Below are 17,441 nucleotides of genomic sequence, written 5' to 3'. Positions count from 1 at the left end.
AGTGAATGTGCAAAAGAGATGAAGGCCTAGCAGATGGGAAGCAATGAGAGTCACTTGTGGGGTATAATAAAGTAAAAGCAAGCAGAAAATAGGTTTCAAATTGGGCTTTAAATTAAACCAGAAAGTAATGCTGCAGTCTTGCTGATAGCAACCACTATGACTAAGGGTGCAGAACATTTCCCATTCCATCCTCCTGTTTTCATACACTACTCTCTCTTGCAGAGTAGTGGTGAAATATAGTAAAATTATAGGGGCATAAAACAAAAAGCAAAGGTGAGTTCCACTCTTGCCTTGCTAGGGTGTCATCACTTTAAACAAAATAATAATTTTGAGTACATCACTATTATGACTTCTATTATTATGAGTAGGCTTTGGTGCAGAGGTGGGTTTTACTACACAAGGTGAATATGGTCAGAAAGAATAACATTCTGATCTCCTTTGCTAGGATGTTCCACAGCCGCCCAGCACTGAAAATACCTCCAACTCCTGACAGCTTCCCTTTGGACCCTTCCACTACTGTGTTCCTGATAAGCACAGCAGTCTTGGAGAGCTAGGGACGAAGAGGCAGGTGCTACAGAAGCCCTGTCCCAGCCCAAGAAGATGTTTAAAGATGGAGACTATGAAATGAAAAGGGAGTCGAGGGTGGGAGATGGAGATCTAGTATTATGTGTTCACTGCAGTTTAGTCCCACACAGGCTGTGGTGTGTTGGAAAGGTGGAGTTTGATTGGCTTTGACTGATAATCCTGGGCAAAGGGAATGACAGTAAACCATTCTTGAGCTGCTGAATGTATGGATCATAGTTACCATGCCCTTGAGGAAGAAGAGGAAGGCATGAAGTCTTGTCTGAAGGTGGAAAAAAGTATTCTTGGGTGCTATTGCTACCATGTTCTCAAGGAACTTGGGACAAGTGTGAGTAATTTTCTGAAGCTTTTTACTATTTTAATAATCAGTGAGAAGAAGGGATAGGTATGGCATACACGTGTGCACAGATAGTTAACTAAATGTGCATCTATTTGGTTAGAGGAATTTGCTGATGAAGCAGATGAGACTGAAAACACAAGGGGCTTAAGAGCTTGGTATGCTGGAAGCTCAATAGCTCTCCATTTTGAAGCTGGCTAGCTCCAGATGAAGGAGCTGACAGGGCCCACCGGGGAAGCTGACAGGTTGTTACGTGTGCAACCCCACGAGTTCAACAAGAGGTGTTATATGTTCAGTGAAAAGCTTGTATATAGTCCAGAGCTGTTCAGCTGGCACAAAGGATACAGTGAACATGCCAGAATTGATACCCTCTCCAACTCCAGTCAAAGACCTGGGGGCAGATTTTCAGCTTGTGTAATTCGTCATAGCTCTATATTCACTTTAAGAGAGCTATGAAAATTTACACCAGCTAAGGATCTGCCTCCACGTTACATGAGCTTCTGCAGACATCAACGGGAGCATGTCAAACCTGACCGTCACAAAACCAAGTATTTCAGTTAAACAGGATTCAAAAATATAAAATTTGACAATTGCACAACACCAGGAAAAGACAGTTACCTTTTTCTGTAGCTGGTGTTCTTCGAGATGTGCTGCTCATGTCTATTCAACTTCGGTGTGTGCACTCGCCACATGCACCGGTGCCGGAAGTTTTTCCTTCAGCTGTATCCGTAGGGAACTGGCTCTGGCGCCCCTTGGGTGATGCACATATGTCGCGGCATATAGGGCGCTGCCAAACCCCCTCCACCCTCAGTTCCTTCTTGCCAGAAACTCCGACAATGTGGAAGAAGGGTGGGTCGTTGAATCGACATGAGCAACACATCCTGAAGAACACCAGTTACGGAAAAAGATAACTGTCTTTTGTTCTTTGACTGCCTTTTCTTCTTTGGCTTTACAGACGTCCTGGATCGGAACATGTGCTAGGAAGGCCGCTGAAGATGCCTGTGCTCTGGTTGAGTGGGCTCTGACGATTGGCAGTGGGGCCCCTGCCAGCTCGTAACAAGCCCTTATGCAAGAGGTAATCCAGTTAGAAATCCTCTGCATGGACACCGGAAGGCCCTTCATCCTATCAGCTGTAGAGATGAAAAGCTGAGTCGACCTACGGAAAGGCTTTGTCTGATCTAGGTAAATAGCCAGGGCCCTTCTTACGTCCAAAGTGTGGAGGCGCCTCTCTTCACTAGTCTCATGGGGCTTAGGGCAGAAGACCGGAGGGAAGATGTCCTGGCACATGTGGAAAGTGGACACCACTTTGGGAAGAAAGTTCGGGTGGGGCCGGAGCTGGACCATGTCCTCATAGAAGACAGTGTATGGCAGTTCCAAGGTCAGGGCATGCCGCTCAGAAACTCACGTCGCCAGCGTCACCGCCACCAGGAAAGCTACCTTCCACAATAGGTGAGACAGGGATCACGAGGCCAAAGGCTCAAAGGGCGGACCCATGAGCCTGGACAGAGCCAAGGTGAGATCCCACTAGGGACTGAACTTGAGGAAAAAGTCTCTCGAGACCTCTGAGGAACCTGACCGTCATGTCACGGGAGAACACCATCTGCCCCTGGACGGGCAGATGAAAGGTGGAGATAGCTGCCAGATGCATCCTGATAGAGAAGTGTGCCAGGCCCTGATTCCTAAAATGAAGCAGGTGGTCTAAGATTGACTGCACCGAAGAACATGAAAGGGAGAAGCCCTGTTCAGCCGCCCAGTGGGAAAACCTTGTTCACTTTGCCAGGTAGGTCTGTCTAGTTGAGGATTCCCAGGAGAACCTGCTGGACCCCTCCAAACAGGTCCGTTCTTCAGGGTTCAGCCACAGCATCCATGCCGCAAGGTGGAGAGATGCGAGGTTGGGGCGCAAGAGGCGACCGTGGTTCTGTGAAAGCAGGTCTGGTCGGTCCAGCAAGGACCACGGGGGGGGGGACTGCTGCCAAGCTCAACAGCGTGACGAACCAATGTTGGTGCGGCCACGCTGGGGCGATCGTGATAACTTGGGCCCTGTCTCTCTTGACTTTTACCAGGACCCTGCTGACGAGCGGGATCGGGTTGGGGGAGGAGGAGAACATGTATATCAGGCTTCCCGCCCAGAACAGGAGGAAGACATCAGAGAGGGAGCCCTTGCCCAGACCCCATCTGAAGCAGAAGCGGTGGCATGTCCTGTTCTGCCTGGTGGCGAATAGATCCACTTGGGGAGATCCCCACCTCTGGAAGATTGCACAGGCTGCCTCTGAGTGGAGCACCCACTCATGGTGAGAGCAGAAGTCCCTGCTTAGGTGATCTGCTAATGTGTTCTTGACCCCAGGAGGTGACATGCTATTAGCTGGATTCCGTGGTCGATGTAGAAGTCCCAGAGATGGAGTGCCTCTTGGCACAGGGCTGAGGATCGAGCTCCTCCCTGTCTGTTGATATAGAACAGGAGTGAGCAACCTTTCAGAAGTGGTGTGCCGAGTCTTCATTTATTCACTCTAGTTTAAGGTTTCGCGTGCCAATAATACATTTTAACCTTTTTAGAAGGTCTCTTTCTATAAGTCTATAATATATAACTAAACTATGGTTGTATGTAAAGTAAATAAGGTTTCAGAATGTTTAAGAAGCTTCATTTAAAATTAAATTAAAATGCAGAGCCCCCTGGACTGCTGGCCAGGACCCGGGCAGTGTGAGTGCCACTGAAAATCAGCTCGCGTGCCGCCTTCGGCAGCCGTGCCATAGGTTGCCTACCCCTGATATAGAACATCGAGGCTGTGTTGTCCATCAAGACTCTGACCACTCTGCCCGACAAGTGAGGAAGGAAAACCGTGTATGCCTGGAAGACCGCCCTGATCTCTTTGATGTTTGTGTGTAACATCATCTCTTCTGGGGACCACTTACCCTGGGTGTGGAGATTGCTCAGGTGCACCCCCCAACCAAGATACAAGGTCTCTGAGACCAGTTCGGAGTGGGGAGTGCTGTTGACGGGGACTCCTTCCAGGACATTCCCGGGGTTGGACCACCATCGGAGTGCGGTGAATATCGTTGCGGGAATGGTGACGACCTTTTTCAGGTGGTGCTGGGACTGGGAGTAGGCCACTGTCAGCCACTGCTGCAAGGGTCGCATCCAGGGTCTGGCATGGTGCACAACATACGTGCATGCTGCCACATGACCTAGGAGGTGCAGGCAAACCCTGGCCGTAGTCAGGGGAAACGCGGAGACTTCCGCGATGAGGTCCGCTAATGCCCTGAACTTCTCCAGTAGCAGCAACGCTCTGGTGGAGGTTGAGTTGAGCACCACGCCAATTAATTCTATCCTCTGTACCAGAACTTCCTGGCTCCCTAGCTCCTCTGTGGAATCTTGCTTCTTGGCTTCTTTTACCTCTAGATACTAGATTTGCACTAACATTTTTTTTTAAGCAAATTAAATAATTAGATGTCCAAGAGGTCATCTTTGTACCCACAGTTAACTGCAGGAAGCAATTTTTTAGCATGAGTAAAATAGTACCTGCAAAAAACGGAGGTGGCATTCAACAAGAAAGTCGGTCCATTGTCAGTATGATAGATTAGGAAAAACTATTCTGGGTCTGTGTATTCTCATTTCTCTCCCAGTATGGAATAAACCCATTCTAGAAGTCCAGTTCCTCTGACTGCTCAGAAAGCCAGGACACTATTATTATTATTATGCTTTTTAGTGAAAATTGAAGGAAAGTATCCATTAAGCATTTCAGCCTTTGCTTTGTCATCTATTATTTGTTCTCCTTCTCTGTTAAGTAGCAGAGCTACACTTCCATTTGCCGTCCTCTTTCTTTTTGCGTACTTGATACTTTCTTATTCCTTTTACTGTCTTTGCTAATCAGTACCTCATTTTGTGCCTGTGCCATTCTTTTTCTGATTTTGCCCCTTAACTCAACTCTGTGATTTCTCTTTTAATCCATTTTATGCAACTCCCTTTCCAGTCACCAGAATTTTTAAAGCTCATGGTACTTCTAGAATATATTGATCTTTTACTTTTCATATTTTGCCTTTAAGTGACAGCGAGTTCGCTGCTGCACATTGAATTTTATGTTCTTCAGAAACTTCCCATTACCCCCTTTAGATTTTCTGATCATGGAACTTCACTCACAAGCTAATTTTGAAGTCTGACTTCAGAGACTCTTCAGAAGGAAAGTCGTCCAGAACTGCAGGCAGTCTGAGGAAAGGTCACTGATGCCCTAACCCTTGTGCTTTCATGGAAATAAGCATACCACTTGGAATGCACGTGATTTATGCAGAACTGTAGAGACTTTTACAAAACCTTGAAGACCAGTTTAATTTTGATCACAAATATCAAAAGGATACATGGCTACCAATCTCACTGATGAATTACTCAACAGCTGTGCCTGAGATTACCAGTGATTACTTCAATGACTTCCTACGACGTGCAAGATGAAATAGGTTCTTTACATAATACACAGAAGCCCAGTTTCCTTGTCTGGAAACAAGCTTTTGCTTAGGCCCATGAGTAACTGTTGTTATTGCATGAATTATTGGTATATCACCCGAGGTGACTAATTACAAGTTCAAAATGGAAGTGTTGCTGAGCAATTATTCAATGAACAACAGAATTTACAAGACCATGGGATGGACAATATATAATTGTAACAGGGTGCACTGGGCCCTTTAAGGCAGACTACAGGCCCAGCATGGCTGCTACACTATGAAAGAGGTGGAAGACATGAATCTCATAGCAAGAAACTTTATCATGCTAAACAGTGTAAGAGTTATAATAAACTATTAAATTCATGACATAAGACCATGGCCAATATCCCAGCAAACGGCAATGTTCAGAGTATTTCAAAACTTTAAGATACAAAGTACATGCCCTACAAGAGAAAATTAAGAGGTAAATAAGGTGATGAAATGGACTTTCCCAATGAAGTTATCATTGTGTTCTGTGTGTTTCAGAAATGCATTGCTTCAAAGGTAAGGCAGTCTTTGACGGAACAACGACCTCCTGTGTCTTACATACAACACTCCTGTTAATACACCCTAGAATGGTGTCTGCCCTTAGTGCAACAGCATCACACCATTGACTCATATTCAATTTGTGATTTACTATAACCCCCAGATCCTTTTCTGCAGTGCTACCACCTAGCCAGTTGTTCCCCATTTTGAATTTATGCATTTGAGTTTTCCTTCTGAACTGCAGTACTTTGCACCTTATTGAATTTCATCTGATTGATTTCAGACCAATTCTCCAATTTATAAATGTCATTTTGAATTTAATCCTGTCCTCCAAAGGGCTTGTAACCTCCCCCAGCATAGTGTTAGCCACAAATTTTATAAGCGCACTCTCCACTCCAGGATCTATGTCATTAATTAAAATCTTGAGTAGAATTGGGCTCTGGACAGACCACTGCAAGCCCCGACTTGAAGTGTCCCCCACTCCCAGCAAATACAGATAACTACTCTGAGTATGGTCTTTCAAATAGTTGTACGGGCATCATATAGAAATTTCATCTAGACCACATTTCCCTGGTTTGCTTGTGAAAATGTCATGTGAAACTATGTCAAAAGCCTTACTAATGTCCAGATATATCATGTCTACTGCTTCCCCATTATCCACTAGGCCGGTTATCTGTCAAAGAAAGAAATTAGATTGGTTTGTTCCTTATCTGCCCCATGTTTATTACATGCTCTTAGTCTACAATTAGATAATTCAGAGAATTTAATTCTTTTATACCACTTTGCATCTGTAACTAATCTGAATCTGTTAATGTAACATTTTAATGAAGCACTTTACTGTGCTTATTACTTTATAAGACATGTAATATGAATTTTTGCAAGCCAGTGAAGCTTGTTTGCTTTTGCATTTGTAGCCGTCTCCCTATTTGTAATTTCACTGAAGGAAAGTCATTAATTAATTAATTTTAAATAAAAATATAAAGTACTTTAGTCACGGTCTACACAGTCCCTTTATGTTAATATACTTTGTTATAGCAAAACGTTTACTTGAGCAGTCCTGCACGGTGAAACACATAGAGCTCATGATCAAGAGTGGAGTTGCTGGAAGGATTAACTCGAACAAAATTCTGGATCAGAAGAAATTCTGGCACAAGATGTGGCACTGTGATGATGCAAAAGTCTTTGTCCTGAAAAGATTGACAAAGAATAAATACTCTATATCAGTCAATACACAAACAGGTTATTAGTGATTTTAAAAACAAGTTTTAAACAGGTTCCCACTGAGTCTTAAGAAAAAACTGACATATAAATGTAGATCAACATTTAAAAAGGACACAGTGCTGCAAGTATAATTCTCACCTACACTCTGTGGCACTCTGTCCCTCTCTAGTGGTGATTGGATCACATATAGATGTTGATGAATTTTGGCTACAAGTCCAGCCATACTTTTTAGCTGAACCTCATGCTCTAAGATCCAAGGTCCCCTAAATATAACTTTTGTTTTAGTGAGGACCCAATCAGACAGCTTACTGTACCCATATGCCACTTCCCCATAGTGCTCCATACCATCTGGAAGGATAGAGTGCTCTGAGATCTGTCAGGACCATGCTGAGGCATCACTCAGAGGGCAGAGTTAAGGTTGTGGGATGGAGGATTGTCTCTGTGGATTTTAGAGCAGTTTGAAATATCAGCTTTTAAACCAGAAATTTACTTGTTAGTGCAGAACTTCCTGAGGATCCCCTGCAGAATGTAGGCAGAGGGCAACTAATATGTACAATACACATTCTCAGAAATGGCCTCAGTGCCAGGACTCGAAGTACATGTGTGCTTCCCGGGTTCAATAGCCACAGCCTGTAACTTTGAGTTAGCCCCCTGTTCTGACATCAGGCTGGCTGCAAATACTCTGACTTGCAACAGAGCCCCAGTTCTGCTGCATGTACACAAATTACTTTCTCTGACTCATCAACCTAGCTCAACCCACCTTGTAGATCCAACTTTGATCTTGAATAACTTTTAAAATATTGCTTCTCACAGGGGTGGTGGGTGCTGATCTCTAGCGGAGATCAATCCCAAGAGGATGAAATCAGTTTATGGTGAATCTGAGCCAAAGTTTGAATCCTTGGGGTACACAAAAAATTATAGGAATTCTAAAATGTTGATGTTACATGATTTGGGGGGAGCGGCTGTATCTTGACAACTCGTTGGCCAAAGAGCATCACATTTGGATAATTAGCCCTATCCCAGATCCCCATGAAGCACAGCAATTTTCAAGACAATCAGAGAAAGAATGTGAATTTCAGAGCACTTTGGAAAAAAACCCAAAACACTGTTAAATTGTAAGCTAATCTCAACTTTATCCATTGTGGTGCTACCACCCCACAATAACAAGTGATTCCTCACAGAGATTTCCTTCCCACAGGCCCCTAATGCTGGTGTGTAGGGGTGGGTCCCCTAAAAGAGGGGGGAATCAAGCTATGTACAAGTTACAAGTGATTTTATTTCTTATCATGCCATTTTCATTCACTTTCAAAGAAAAGACTTGTTTCACCTTAAGATTTCATTTATACGTACTGGAAAGAGGTTGAAAACATATTGCAAGAAATCCAGTGACCTGCAACCAAGAGCAAACACTTATGTGAATAAACAAAAGCATATTCAATATCTACTACATATTTCAAAAGATTTCTCTCCCCCATCCATCCAGGCAGGACTTATTCATACTTCCTAATCGGAAATTGCATCTAGTTCAGCACTAATCAATTGCAGAAGTTGTATGCTGTACTTCAATTGTCATTTTCTAGCGCCTAAGGCAGCACTGCAAGCAACAGTAAGCATAGAGATTTGAGCTTGTTAACTCAAGAGAAGTCTCCTCTGTGCGAGAAAGAAAGAAAAGTAAGATGATGTTTACTCAGAAGCATCCTGCAGAAGACTTTTAGAAATTATGCCAGAGTAGCATTAGTGCCCAGTAAGTCTGATCACCAGGGGATACAAAGAGTTGTAGCTAAGGACTAAGGTATTTCCATCATGCACCAAAAGACTTACTGATACACTAATATCCATTTAGTAGACCTATCCAATACCTTTAAAACTAAAAGGAATATCTATACTTTGAAAATTGTTCCTGTACATTTTCCTTCTTTTCACCTACTGGTTTGGAATAAATCCCCTTTCTTTTCCCTGGTGAAAGTGAAACGTAATGTTCAAGTTGAGTAAGGCAATAGAAACTTAATTATTTTATCCGGTTTCTGCTACATAAAAGAATATGAAACTGTTTTAAACCCAGCAAGAGTTATGTGTTTTATTTCTACTCTCCCAGAAGAGAAAAAAGTATGTATTTTATATGCATCCAACACTCACATGCACAGTTATTTCAAAAGACTAACGGTGGCAGTAAACAATTAAAGTAAATAACCTTCCTGTGGTTTCAGTCCCAATAAGAATGGAAAGAGTAATAATTTTTAACTGAGGTGTTTATAATCAAGTGGATAAAAGTGAAACTTTATGAAAATACAATGACTCCACATGTTGGGATTGGGATTGTAGAACCAAAACAATACAGTAACACATTCACCTATCCTGTATAATATAAATATAAAGCTATGCTTAATTGAGAGGAGTCTTCCCCCCACCCCCCCACACACACATAGTAAATACATGACAATGCAATGTCCCTTTCTCCAACACTCGGTATCTTCTTGACAGAAGTGGGCTGAAGAATGGGGACAGCACCAGAGGAATCAATTTTTTTTCTGTCATTAGCAAAGGATCAAAGAATCTAATTTCAGATAGACTGGAAGTTTAGTTCATTCATATATCACTTCCTGTCCACATTCTGGCTCTAGATTTAAAGAGATGAAAACATTTGATAACCAATGGATAATACAAATTCTTCATTACTGAATTCCCCTTGAGGGGTAAAAGATAGTGACTTCTCAGCAACTGTTACATTTCTGCAAATTATTACTCTTGGATCTGTGCTTCTGCATGCAAGTTCAGCAGGGACTCCTTCAGTACAAAATTCTAAGATACCATTCCCAGTTTAGATTATCTCATGCCATCCCCTCTGATACCTATTCTACCCCCAGTGCTCTAGTGGTCAGTTTCTTTCACGGAAAAAGGTAAAGATACACTCAAGTAAAGTTAAAGATAGACAGATATATATTGTATATGATTATTATTATATATATTTACGTCACAAGATTTACAGACAACTCAACTGCATGGACAAGGCGGCTGTTTGAGTGTTAAGCTTAGAGAAAAATAGTTACAGGTAAGTAATGATCTCTTTCCCAGAGATATCCATCGTGGAGCCTGACCAATTCCAAAGATGTCTCTAAGAAAAAAATTAAAGGAGACTGCAATCTGTAGTGTATAATGATAAGCAAGGTGAGCATACCTTGAGCAGCAGCAACAATGGCGTGTGTGAAGGGGGAAATGTCAAGAGAAAAATATAAAGGTGGACAAATAAATTAAAGATACATCCCCCAGCAAAACAAAACTGCTAGAGGGCAGAAGAGCTGGATGGTCTTAACCCACAAATAGGTCCTGTCTACATGGTGGAAATTTCCCAGCACAGCTATGAGCAGGGGGTTGGACTAGATGAGCTCCTGAGGTCCCTTCCAACCCTGATATTCTAGGATTCTGTAGCAAAATAACTATTCCACTATAGCTGTTCCATTACATTGGGAGCTATTCCAGAATAATTCTCCCATATGGACATACTATTACAAAATAAAAGTGATCTTATTATGCAATAATCACTCAATTTCTCTTTTATTTTAGATTAGAGTGTCCACATGGGGAAATTATTCCAGAATAGTATAGTGGAATTCAGTGATAGCTGTGCCCATCGATTTCCCTTGGTATACAACCCATAGATTTGTAAAGCTGATAGTTCAAAGTTGGATTTGTCTCTCAATGCTGAATCTAGGCAAGACTGCTTGGTAAAAAACATACAGAAGATTCTATGGCTGCTTTGCATCTCTCCTGAATGCGAACATAATGGATACTTGCACATGTAGCACATATACCTCTCAATATAACCTTTCCTTTTTCTTCCAGGTACGTGACAAGGGAATGTCTTGTGGGACACTGCCCAATCTTACACGTATCAGGATTTCCTGACCCAAGAGGCATGATCCTGACCCTCCTTCCTTGTTTACAAAAACTTGATTGTCTTTTTGAAACATAGCCACCTGTTGGGATACTAAAATATCGCAAAGTTCTTAGAACAATTAGGACTGCCATCATATCCAGAAAATAGGCACACAGCTGCTGATACTCAATGGGGTGCATAACACCTTTTTTGGGTGGGGATGGGGGCTCCCCATTCCAAGCAGGGTGCATCTTTGGTGAATCCAGTTGGTATTGAAGGAATTTTGAAGTCCACTCCTAATTATACTTTGTTTCTGGACTATCACTAAGTGAAGCTTAGATTTTGTCAGTCACCGAGGGTCTCCTGAGGCTGTCTCATGTGGAAATGTGCCATAGGTATTGCAAATAATGTTACAGTCATCAGACTCAAAATTCATAACTTCATCTGTAGGAAACACCTGTTGGCTCTGGTAAATCATCTATCAGATCCACAGTGATACACATCTCGTCCTGGAGAAGTGGAATCTAGCAGAGCTGCTACATAATGTAATTCTTTCTGAGGAACAAACTAAACTGGGACTTTGAGTATGTCTACATGGGGAAATTTACCAACATACTTACAATGTATAATTATACCACTGTAGTTAAACTGGTGTAAACTCATGTGCACTCTCTTATTTCCAAATAAGAGTGTCCATGCAGAAATTACGCTGATATAACTACAGTGGCATAATTGTGCCCGTACATTTCCACATGTAGACAAGCTTCTAGTGAGTAAACTACCTCATTCTTGGAGACTCATCCTTGGAGACTATTTAAGAGTGTTTTCTGATAAACCAATCATCTAGATCAAGGGCATCATTCATTCGAAGGAGAGGGTCAAATTCTATGTTTATGGTCTGTGGCCAGGGGTATAAATTTAGGACTATATGCTCCCCATAGTGCACAGTGTCAGTGAGAGATATACACAGAGATCAAAGAGACAATAAGACCTATAAATAATAACAAAACATTTTGTTATTTTGGTGCTTATTGTTGCACTCATCAGTGAGAAAATCTGTTCCCATTAGGATCACTGCCATTTCTGCTCTTTGTTTCTCTTCCTTCAACATCCTCTTATCTCTCCCTCCTTTCTCTCCTACGTTCCTTCCCTTACATTTTCTTCCCTGCAGCAACTCTCAGTTTCAATCCCCTGCTTCCAATTCAGTGTGTTTCACTGCCATCCCCTACTCATATTTATTGCTGAGTGATCAGTGACTGAATAGTTAAGTCTGACACCCAAGTGTCATCATAGGACTGTAAAACTGACATTCCAATCAGATTAACAGAGGAATTGACTCCTCTGGGTCATTGTTCCAAGACATCTGCAGACTCAGGCACACACTAGCAGGCAAATATTGTGTACACACAGTTCAAGTTTAGAAGACTACTCTCTACAGTCGCCAAGGCTAGAAATTTACTTTAAAAAGTTTAGATTCTGGAGCATCCAAATAAGTCATATGGGCCACATAAATATCTTATGCAGGCTGGATCTGGCCTGCAGGTTGTATATCTGACACCTTTCATCTAGATAAGGAAGGACATTCACTCATCTATGAAGGCTCACAGTCACTATCACCAAGCATTTGATGAAAACATGCAGCACTGATACCAACCCAACAGGCAATACACAGTATTGTTGCTGTTTCCATATGAAATCTGAAATACATTCCATGCTTGAGCTGTATCCTTATGTAAATATCAACAAGGTCTAGAGCACACACGTATTATTGTTATTTATTATTTGTACTGAGGTGTAGAGCACCTCACAGCTTTCTCTCCCTGGAGTTTAGCATTCTGACTCTGGCTTCCTTCTTTTACCATTGTCTTCCCTGTTCTGAGGGAGAGGGCAGTCCATATACTGCCCTCCTCCAGAGAGTTCCTCCTGATTGGCTGGATGAGAGGAGAGACTGCCACACCCTACCCACAGGGCTCCTAATCCCAGGCCTGTAAAGGAACAGAGTCCTGGAGTCCCTCCCCCAGGCCATCCAATTCCTTATTCCCTGGCACTGCTTCCTCTTTTCCTCTACCAGGCCATTTCCTGGATCTTTGTTCAGTCCAGCTCCCTGGCATGGGATCTTCTGGCCTCCTCCACTCTAAAAAGACAGGTATACCCCATTACAGGATATGTGAGCCTTGTTCCACTGCTGCAATTAGTATTTGCCCAAAAAAGGATGGCTGCTTATATTGCAACTTGGTAACTTTTCTGTCATAGGGCACCCCGTCAGAGGAGATGTGTGAAAAATTTTAGGTGGAAGGTGAATGCTTCATAAAGTTATGAGTGAATGCACGCAAAGAGTTAGATGGAAATTAATTCAACCTTAACTGCAGCAGATGCTGTCACTCCCCCAGCTGCATTAATAAATCAGGGTTCTGTTAAGCTGTTATTAGAAACTAGAAACCGAATAGCTATATGTCTATACTTGCCTTGTTTCATGTTTCTCATCAATACAGAATAGCTGAATACAGAAAGCAGTTACAGCTCCTCTGTACACAGGATGAAAGGAATCTCTCTTGTCAGTCTCTAAAGTAGGTGTCCCAGCGGCTTTCAAATCTGTGCCTATGACATCATCTACTGGCAATTCAGCATTGGAAACAGTGTTTACACCCTCCTTCTGCAGCAAGAAGAGACAAGGGACCAAACTGAAACCACATTTCCTTTTTTGTGTGTTTGTTTAATGAGTCGTTTGTTGCATCATTCTTATTTTACAGCATTCCCAGCAGAAATACAGAGTTGTATTTCACCCAGCACACTACTTTCTGCCACATCTAGAAGTTTAGGGGGGCATTTTTAATGAAATTTCTGATGGCTATAAAACGATTAATGCCTGCAGTAAGAGGTTTGAAATAAAGACAACAATATGTTTGGGAACAGATATTTCTCATTACTGTCCCTATGTGGAACAGTAACAGAAATTTAATCTTAGGAAATATTTTCCAATGTAAAAATTTGGATTCCAAATTTAAAAAATTTGGAAGAACAAAAATGAGAGCAATTCAGAAAATGTCACCTTGGAGATTAACAACTGCTATATTTGAAGAACAAGAGACTAGTTTTGAAAATATACTGAAAGGAAGAATAAAAGACAGATACAATTGTTTAAAATTCTATGGCCAAATTCTCTGCTAACTTTGACCCCATACAAAATCAAATTACTTCAGTGGGGTAGCATAGGGTATAAATCATGACATAGTCTTGCATAGTAAGGGAACCAGCGTCATATCACTTAAAGAAATGCTAATTTCCTTTGTATGAATAGTTGTACTTCATAAATATTATTATTCTTTGTTGCTTAAAATTTTTTTCCTTTTAGATCTGCATGGAATAATTCAGATTTGGTATGTGGGTCTCCCTGAGATCCAATACCAAATCTAACAATATACTAAAATTGATTACTATTGTATAGATCTCAGATGAGAACTTTGCACAAAATATCCATACCTTATACGTATTTAAAATAATCAATCCACTCAATGTGCGTCATGTCAATTGATTTATTATAACCTGCTATGTCACCTAAATGCTAATATTGAATAAAGATTTTATAACAAATTATTTCACTTTAAAGAATGGAAGCAAATCACAGTGTCAATATAGTTGGGAAACAGCCAATTATTGACATTTACTTTCAAATTCACTGTTCATTCCAAGTGAATTTAACATTTCCCCAACAAAGGCCCAAATAAATAGGATTTGGGTAGGAAATCTAGCAGGTATTTGCCTGAGGAGGAAATTTAGAATCTGCCTTTCTCTAGTCAGGGGGTAGAATGCAATGTGGCCCTTCTGCGAGGGTTCTTGGTTACTGGAGTCACATAACTATGGATTCCTTGACCACAGCCGGGCCCCACGAGGTCTCCTAGTGCGGTCCTGTTATGAGCTAGAGAGCCCACCTCTCTATATGCACATGTAGACATGCATGGAAAACAGTTTTGCCAGCTCCAAGTGTTCAAAAATCTTGAGACAGGCCACAAAAATTAATGATCTGAAAAAGTAATAACTTTGCATTCTCTTTCTTTGTCCTCTAGTTATTCAGCATTTAGGTAACACATTTTCAAACTTTTCTCTGGAACCACAAGGGCTAGAATCTTATCTTTTTTTTTTTTAAATGAAAGCTGAGATTCTGTTCTAATAAAGCTTCAGCTCCTGGAGCCATGTTAAGAAAAATACCAAGTATTGCAAAAGTTGGCAACAATGGGAAAGCCTTGGATGGCCATGTGCCAAAAAATGAATTTCATTCAAAAATGCACTGAGGATGAGCATTTTGATAAACTCTCGATTGTACCTGGACCTCACCTCTGAAACATTATTCTGAACACTTTCTGTTGTAGAATGTGAGGTGACAATATCCAAGGTTTGGGGAAGGACATCTTCAGTTTTAGTGTCCATCTGAAGAGAAAGTGATCAGTAACACATACAAATTAACATTCATGAATCATTTGTTTTCCTATGGATCACTAATTCTGGACATATTGAGCACTCATTCATAACTCTGATCCCTTTTAAATCAATGTAAAAACATGCAGCGCTTTTGAAAGTCCCCTCTATGCAGCACTACATAGTGTAACTGGCTCATGACTCTTGCCATTTAAAATAGTCCTTTTAAAACCAATTATGTCTGCAGACAAAGGCAGCTTATTGCAACACCAAGGACAATAAAAACACATACAAAAACATTCCAGAGCATTCCGCTTGGTCTCTTCATCCCAGATTCCTTTGACAGATAGAGATTCATTTAGTCAGGCTGTTACTGCAACTAAACTGGAATCTGGCAATCCTAACTCCACCTTCCTTGCCATCTGCCTTACCAGATTTACGTTGGCTTGTAAAGGCTGCATCTGAACTAGTAAATTTCATGTAGTTTTGATTCACCATCCCTGGAGCTTCACCAGTGGTAGCAACAATGGAGGCTATAGTGTAGACAGGACATGGGGATTTTTACTACTTCTCTTAATTCTACAACATAGTGGCAAAAATGCCAAAGCTTGGTCTACACTAGTGCTTCTCCCACAGCGGAGCTTCTCTGGAGTTCAGTTACAGCTATGGTGTTTATTAATGTAGACAAGGCCTAAGTGCCCAGCTCCCACAGTGTTACAGAATGCAAGCATACTCGTAGTCAGCCAACCAGTCAGTGGGCAGTGCCTTCCCCAAAGCACCAGGGCCAACTTCATTCTAGCTATTTCCTCCTCTGTTTTCCAGATGCTTCAAGACAATTCAGTTGCCAGTGGTTTCAAAATAATCCTAATGACTACTTCATAACTCCCCTGAGTCTTACTGCACAGGAGTGTATGAATGCTCTTAAAGTACTGCAAAAGAGTTGGAAATAGAGGGACCCTAATAGTCTGACATCTTCAAAATTACAGGAGTAATTTTGTAAAAGGACAGACAAGCAGATTTATAATTAAGTACTTACCCAACTCCAGTGGATCTTGCTAGATACTTTAACTACTCAGGCTAGTCTGGCTACATCTATACTACACACCACTGGCGGCAGCAGATAGTGTACATGTGGCTAACATGGCACAGTGAAAAGCAGGCTGTGTCCACACTGCGGCATGTAGCTATAAGTGTCAGTGAAAGGCTCTGGCAGAGGGGAGGCAGTGGAAAAAGGCTTAAACAGCTCCCCACTGCTGGAGTCTTTCACTGCAGCGAGGAAAGACTCTGGCAGTGGGGAAGCGTTTCCTCCACCAGAGCCTTTCCCCATTCCTGGAATCTTTCCCTGCTGCAGGGAAGGGATCCAGCAGCAGAGAGCTGGCAGAGCCTTTCCCCACTGCCAGAACCCTTTCCTGCAGGGAGGCAGTGGGACACTACACTGCTAAAAAGAGCAGTGTAAACAGGGAGGCATGACTTGGGTGAATAACGAGCCACATAGTGAGACTAAGCGTAGTCTGGACTCCTCTTTTGCATGTATTTTTTAAACGAGCAACAACAAATCTCAATTTTTATCCTTCTGAATTTATGACTACGTTTCTAGTGTTTTATTGAAAAGGCATCCTGGATTTTATAGTTATGGCATTTATTTAAATGTCCAATGAATTAGGTTTAGTAATATTACCTGAATATCCATATCATGGGCACTAATACATTCAGAGTTTTGAGATAAAACAGATTCTGCTTCTTGACTTGTTTGGCTGCTTTTTTCTTCATCTGAATAATGAAAAGGAATAAATGCATCAAACAAGCTTACAAAATGGAGCCATAAACATCAGAATCACAGCAGTACATAAAGTATAACTCTCAGCAGAACACCACCATTAAGATATTTCTTATGATCATGGTTAAGATTGAGCCATTACATTCACTTTAGTAAGACTTCAGCATATCTGATTATTTACTCTGAAGACAAAATTTGTAGAGGTCATTTAAAAACAGAGGACTTGAACAAAAGATAACCTGGAAGACATTCCTGACTAATACTGTGTTTAGATGTAAAAT

At 41.6% G+C, this 17,441-nt stretch overlaps 1 protein-coding gene across 6 annotated transcripts in view; it reads right to left on the bottom strand.

The window, feature by feature from the left end:
* CFAP61 (cilia and flagella associated protein 61) overlaps positions 1–17,441 on the bottom strand; it is a 232,812-nt gene that overhangs the window by 184,379 nt on the left and 30,992 nt on the right. For all 6 annotated transcript variants that reach the window (XM_045008887.1, XM_045008889.1, XM_045008888.1 and 3 more), the window contains 5 exons: positions 17,062–17,153; positions 15,303–15,395; positions 13,436–13,623; positions 8,447–8,486; positions 6,923–7,062 (listed from right to left, as the gene is read on the bottom strand). In XM_045008887.1, the coding sequence (XP_044864822.1) occupies positions 6,923–7,062; positions 8,447–8,486; positions 13,436–13,623; positions 15,303–15,395; positions 17,062–17,153 (553 nt within the window). The remainder of the gene's footprint in view (positions 1–6,922; positions 7,063–8,446; positions 8,487–13,435; positions 13,624–15,302; positions 15,396–17,061; positions 17,154–17,441) is intronic.

This window comes from Mauremys mutica, chromosome 3 (genome assembly GCF_020497125.1).
Source record: "Mauremys mutica isolate MM-2020 ecotype Southern chromosome 3, ASM2049712v1, whole genome shotgun sequence".
NCBI classification, from domain to species: domain Eukaryota; kingdom Metazoa; phylum Chordata; order Testudines; family Geoemydidae; genus Mauremys; species Mauremys mutica.
This window is presented reverse-complemented; position numbering and strand designations above follow the sequence as displayed.